At 32.8% G+C, this 6,557-nt stretch overlaps 1 protein-coding gene across 1 annotated transcript; it reads left to right on the forward strand.

Moving 5' to 3' along the window:
* The first annotated feature begins 3,014 nt into the window (after positions 1–3,014).
* On the forward strand, positions 3,015–6,350 carry LOC124450861 (brefeldin A-inhibited guanine nucleotide-exchange protein 1-like). The gene is made up of 6 exons (XM_047001532.1): positions 3,015–3,150; positions 3,398–3,618; positions 4,045–4,096; positions 4,340–4,498; positions 5,076–5,218; positions 5,818–6,350. Exons 1-6 carry the CDS (start codon positions 3,027–3,029, stop codon positions 5,971–5,973), a joined length of 855 nt encoding a protein of 284 aa, XP_046857488.1. The 5' UTR covers positions 3,015–3,026; the 3' UTR covers positions 5,974–6,350.
* The last annotated feature ends 207 nt before the right edge of the window (positions 6,351–6,557 follow it).

Below are 6,557 nucleotides of genomic sequence, written 5' to 3' on the forward strand. Positions count from 1 at the left end.
GTGAAGCTTCTCTTAAGTTATCACCGTTTGATAAAAGATGTGAAATTCACGAATGTCTTAATGTAAATAATGTGTGGTATTTTTTTAAACTTTATGAATTAATAATTGCAGAAACTGTGTTTAAAACATTGAACTATATATAACTGGACGGCCATCCACCCGCTAAAATTTGAAGACAACATTTCGGTAAGCAAAAATGCCGAACTATACGCGTATAGTATAAGCTTTGTACAAATATAGACATGTTTATCCAATGTAGCATTTCAGACTTCACCATCTTCTTAATGTCTGCCACGTGATCTGTAAAGGCAAAAAAAGGACTAGAACTAGTTTTCCAGTTAGTTCTCCATTATTTGATAAACAAATCATACGTCAGTGCTGCCACATTTCATCTACGAAAACTTTATTTCCCCCCTACCTCCCCTACAATGATTTTCTTTGTTTTCCCCTACTTTCCCCCTATACAACATTATACCCCCTATTATATACCTACGTCGCGTCGGACCATTGAATTTTCTAGTCTGTTTTTAAGAAATGCATACAAAAAAAAGATTCATTGAAAACTAAGAACATCTAGACGACAAAGTTAGTAATTTGGCATAGGAAGTAATGACATGCATGTGGAGCAAATGACACACTGAGTTTATCTAAGTTGCTGATCTTCTATTGCCATATATGGTCACAAAATGTGCCAAAAGAAAGATTCTGTTACAATCACTTGCCAAATGGTGAGAGCACAGGAAGAAAAGAGTATTTTGGGCAAAAATGAGACTCATTTTTAAACGATTTTCTTTTCTCCCTACAATCCCCTACATTTTACAGCTTTCCCCGTAGGTTTCCCCTACCACCTACGAAACACTAAATCCCCCTATTGTACGGGATTTCCCCTACGAGTGGCACCACTCTGTCATACATAATGTCACTTAAAATACATGTTATCTCGATTCAAAATTTACGTACGTAAGAACGATTGCTGTCGTAAATGGACTTAATTACAATTGCAGCTTACGGATCCTGAGAAAGGTCGCAAGGTGATTGGTGGAAAGATTGAAGTCAAATTACGTATTCGTGAACCTCTGACAGATAAAGATGTTGAAATCTTGAAGCAAAAATGGTTGGTCATAGATGCATTTGTAGCACCAACAAATAGAGTGAGTATATAAAGTTAAGTTGTGAATAAATATATTGTTTTCGCAGTGTTGTGTTTGTTGCATTGAACTAAAATACATGAAACGTTACCTGAACTAAAATACATGGAACGTTAACTGAAGCAAATAATTGAAGCCAAATCTTACACCCAGACACGCGTGTGTAGTGTTTCGAGATTCTGAAAATTGATTGACTACACACGCGTGTCTGGGTGTAAAATTTGGCTTTAAGAATTTATTAGACTTTTCTATTATAGGTAGCGTTCCAGATGTATTTTACTTCAATGGTTTATAGCACGAAACCATGATTACGTTACACTGAATAGTGGATTTTTTAAACTTATTAAAATGTTATACGTACTGTATGCAACAATGAAACTGTCTTATATTGAAATGGACGTTTTAGTTTATCTATAAAACACTTGAAGTACATGAGCTATACTATAGATAAATATATATTCTGGATACAGAAACTCAAGGACATTTTTTACTTTCTATATAACTGAGTCACATGTCTCCTCATTCTCTCCCCTCCTTCGTATTTCGTTAAATGTTCACCGTTGCGTATTGGCTGTTATAAAATAGTTTGAAATTGGTTGTCTGTCTTAATTTTTTACCCAATCAGTGCTTCGTCAACAAGTAAGGTATAAATCCTTTGATATGTATAATATATGGATAGCGCACCATGTATAAAATATAGGAAAATTGAAACCGGAAGTATGCGCATTTGCTTATGACCTTCGTTGGGGGCTGTAGGACCCACTTTACTATACTTTTGTAGTAGAAAATCACAGTTTTCGCGTTTTTATTCCTTTTACAAAGCATTGATTCAAGATAAATTTTTATCAATTGGAGAGGAAGATCGATAGAGAATTTCAACCCCTTAAGTTATGTTTCTCGGCTTGTACAAGCTTATACATCCCATTTTCAGTAGCTATGTATGAACACGAATCAGATGTGATTTTTTCACTAGAAGTATCACTTCATGTTTTTTAAATGTCCAAGATCAACAAAAGCTATAGGAAACATATAAAGCGCATGAAAGCAGAAAATGATCACATCGTCAATATATATTTAAAGAAATGTGGGGCATACACTCTGCACAACTTCACGTTAAATTTTTAACAATGAATACTATCCATATATTATACATATCAATGTATCAATCAGTTAATGGCAAAAAGTTTTTTATCTTCCTTTTTTCTTTGAAAGATCTGCGTCTTTCTTTGTTAATAATTTACTATTTTTAAATTCGGATTGCTCCTAAAATGATTCAAAATTGTTTTCTTTTTACAGCTTAAAAATCCAGAAAATGGCAGAAAAGCAAAGAATTCAAACCAGTAAGTACATTATTATCTTTCATTTTAGGCACTATATGATACCAAGTTTTCACAAAAAAAGTCTAAATTTTTTATGAGTAAACTAAAATTTTTAATACAACGTTAAATTATAAAGTAAACTATAATATAACTAAACGTAATTTTTCTTCTCACATTTTCTGTTTAGATCTAAAGTTTGTACGATTGAATAAAGATGCTCTTTAAAATTAATATATTTCAATAATATGAACAAAGTGTAAAAATCTTCTAATTTAGACTTTTTATATTTTGATATTTATTACGATATTTATTTTGTGTCATTTCAACATTAACTTTCATGAATGAAATTGTCGAATATTTATCTGGATTATTTCCTCGTAACTGTAAAGAATGCTTTTGCCTTTAAATCAGGAGGGAATAATGTTAAACTGTGGGAAAGTCGTTTCCTTTTCATAGAAAAAAGTCCGTGTATAAGGTGTTGTATTTCCTCGTTATAAAGTTAGACATCAGCTGAGAATGTTTTGAAATTTGTGATGTTTCTTTATAGAAATCAGAATGGATGACAACAACTTGTAATCATGTTCTATATGCTATCATCGATGTTTTTACTCAGTATTTTGATATTTTTGCTGAAATTCTTCTTGATGATATGTATGGCCATCTAGAGTGGTGTGTCAAACAAGGTAAGCTTGAGATTACGCAACGTGTTTATGCTTGGCATATGCATTGGTGATTGGTTCGTTGTGTCAGAGTTTGTGACTGGTTTGAAGTATGAGAGTTAGTGATTGGTTTGAACTATGAGAGTTTGTGATTGGTTTGGTTTGAGGTACATTAGTATACAAGAAGTATCAGAGTTTCTTACAGGTTCGACTGTAAATGCTTTGTAACACCATGTCCTGCTTTGCTCGTTCATTCAATACATGTCTTTAGATAACGAGCAGTTAGCGAGGTCTGGTACAAATTGTTTGGAAAATCTCGTCATATCCAATGGCAACACGTTCTCCGAAGACGTCTGGGAAAAGACATGTCAATTTGTAAAGACGATATTTGAATCAACCGTACCTCACGAACTATTGAAATGGAGACCCGCTGACCAACAAGTAATGAGTCTACCCATACCCGATGTCACTCCTGCGTCATCACCACTCAAGGTAAGTTACACTTGGGGCCTGATTATATGGAGGCGAGCTGTCCTGGATAGCGAGCTAGCCCGATGATTTCAAGGGATTGAAAAGAGCCAAGACGTCAAGGTTTGCGAAGCGCCACACGTCATTCCGGTTGTAATTCTCAAATTATGGCAAATTGGTTGTTTTAATTTTAAATGTTTTGCGTAGTTATTAAATCAGAATATTGTGAAATTGCTTGAAAAAATTTATCTGATGATAAGTATTGAATCGTTTCCACTTGCCAAAATCATTTAACGCTTGGCTGAATCCCGGCTACTGGGATCATGTAATCCGCCCTTAGTATTTTTTTAAAAATTTTAAAGTCCGACACTCTAAAATTATAGACAAACTTTCATAACAATTCTGTTTGTTTTATGTATTCATTAGTCTTAAAATTGACGTATATTGTAGATAATGTCACCTGTCGTCCTGGAGGATGATATCGTGCCCAAATATCCGGAAGGTAAATAAAATGTTTTTGAATTCTTTTGAAGGAAAATTTTTGCTTCAATTGTCTCCATTATATGATTGGAAAATATTTCATGGTAAGCTAAAGCTCGCATATTAAAAAAGCTCATTTGAACCAAAAGCTCATATAAAGCAAAAGTTCGCATATTGCAATATAGCTCGTGTGAATCTTTAACTCGTATGGACCAACAACTTGCATTCTTTGAGTAACAAGTGAAAATTTTTCGTTTTTTTTTAGACGAGGACGAACAAGATGGTCAGCAATCGTCAAAAGGTTTGAATGAAATGGAGGAGGAAATACCTCAAGAAACAGTTGAAGAAACCAAAGAACAAGACAGCATTAGTTTACATAGTACGCCTAGTTTACGATTTGAACCTGTCGAAGAACACGAACCAGGTAACTATGTGTTAGAAATCAATTGAGATTAATAATTTGTTGCCACAGCCTGCTGCCATTTACGTGTTTAATTTACTTTGGTTTATTGTAAAGGCGTAGCAAAACGTATAATTGATATATGCGTTTGAAAAACTCAATCTGAAGTGAACAGCGACGTCATGTAACATTTTCTGAATTTGCTTATGTTCTAAAAAGTTACATTTTTTGCAATGTTTGAAACAATAATGTTCTTAATTGTTACTAATAGAACTAATAATGTTACTAATTAGTAATTATTACTACTGCTCCTGTTAACACTTATTTTTCATAAAAATAGCACTAACTTAAGAAACTCATTTTTGTTTTATTTTTTTGCATTCGTTGCTTATTTTATTTTATTTTATTTTATTTTGGAAGACCTCTAATAAGATAAATTTGTCCTTTGTTTGGCATATTCAAAATTAAAGTTCAGTTTTTACCGACAAATGAAAAAACCGTCTTAGCGTGAATACGGAAATGTTCAACCAACACCCGAGGGACATTTTTCAATTTTTTCATGTATGTACTTCAACGTCGTAAAATCATCTCATTATTTTAGTTGTGCAGATGGAGAGGATGTTGTTCAATTCATTGATCATTAAGTGTGTCGTTCAATTGGAACTTATTCAAATGATCGACAATGTCGTCTTTTTCTCAAGCACCAGCAAGCGAGAAGATGAAGATACTATGGCTGAATTACAGGTCAGTTGTAATTACGGTCATTGTAGGTAATACTGAGATAAGTTGCTTTGTTGTAATGTTGTTATACCAGAGTTCCCCTTGGTGCATAACAAAGTTCTTAGCTGAAGCACAGAATATGTAATATACAGAAAAGACACTTGGCATCTTTAGTTGTTAGGAATAAATTTAATCAATGAAAAAGTTTGTCAAACAAAATGTGCCAGCATTGTTACCATTGCACTTGACTGTATACAAGTAAGTTATTTTTGTTTGATGTGTTAGGACACTTGGAGTCTTTAGTTGTAAGAAATAGATTTAATCTCGGAAGCATTGTCATTGCGTTGTCTCTAAGCCATTACAATTGGATAGCACAAACTAAAGTTGCTACAGAACATTTTTAGTTATTTTCCTCCTAAATTCCTCCCAGAATAATCTAGAGGATCCATACTTCAAAATATTTGTCATTATTGCTATCCTTATCTATCCACATTACTTACTCATATCCAATCCTCTAAGTTCTCATGTGTCTTTTCACCAAAATCCTTTATCCCTCCATATGTCTATGTAGGTCATGTATTCATCTTATATAAAGTTCAATATTTCATATTCTTTGTTCTTAGAAACTCATTGCTTATGGTCATTATGTTGGTGATACACCAGACTCCATTGAACCAGAGAGGCGTTTAATTGACAGAATTATCGAGACTATTTGTAGTTGCTTTACTGGTATAAATACTGATGTAAACGTTCAAATACAAATTATAAAATGTTTATAAAAGTATACTCAAATTGTTATAGTATTTAATGAGGGAAATGATATATCCTTGAGGAATTTAAAGAGGGTAATGAAATATGTATCCCTATGTTTTTTACATTTTTTGTCTAATATTTTATTATTTTTAATATTACGTCACCTACACCCCAGATATAACATAAAGTTCACAAAAATATTCTCGTACTATATTGAACTTGCAGGAACGATGTCTCTTTCAAGGGAAAGAGCTATTTGTTTTATAAATGTAAGAAAAAAAATGCTAGGAAGACAATTTGATCTTTTATAAAAACAGGACATTAATTTAGTTTTCAAAGCCTTTATCAAACTTTCTATTTTATGAAGTTATTATAAATTACTTACAAAAATCATCACAGAAAAGAGTATCCAACCATGTATCAAAACCCTATGAGGTACATACCCATATTTTTCAAGAAGTTTAATGAAGTTAATCATTTATTGAATCTAAAAGTTTTGTCAAATTTTCGTAGATTCTTTACAATACGACAATAAGAAATTGAAGGTCTGTTATGCCGATCGGTGCTTAGTACCTATTACATCAATACATCTCTTGATCTTTGACCCTGG

The sequence above is a fragment of the Xenia sp. Carnegie-2017 genome, unplaced genomic scaffold, assembly GCF_021976095.1.
Source record: "Xenia sp. Carnegie-2017 unplaced genomic scaffold, XeniaSp_v1 HiC_scaffold_24, whole genome shotgun sequence".
NCBI lineage: Eukaryota > Metazoa > Cnidaria > Anthozoa > Malacalcyonacea > Xeniidae > Xenia > Xenia sp. Carnegie-2017.

Excerpts from the sequence above, each read along its gene's own strand:
- LOC124450861 (XM_047001532.1), top strand. The coding sequence starts at position 3,027 with ATGACAACAACTTGTAATCATGTTCTATATGCTATCATCGATGTTTTT. Across the intron at positions 3,151-3,397 it reads AGAGTGGTGTGTCAAACAAG|ATAACGAGCAGTTAGCGAGG; the intron begins GTAAGCTTGAGA and ends ACATGTCTTTAG. Across the intron at positions 4,499-5,075 it reads TGTCGAAGAACACGAACCAG|TTGTGCAGATGGAGAGGATG; the intron begins GTAACTATGTGT and ends TCATTATTTTAG.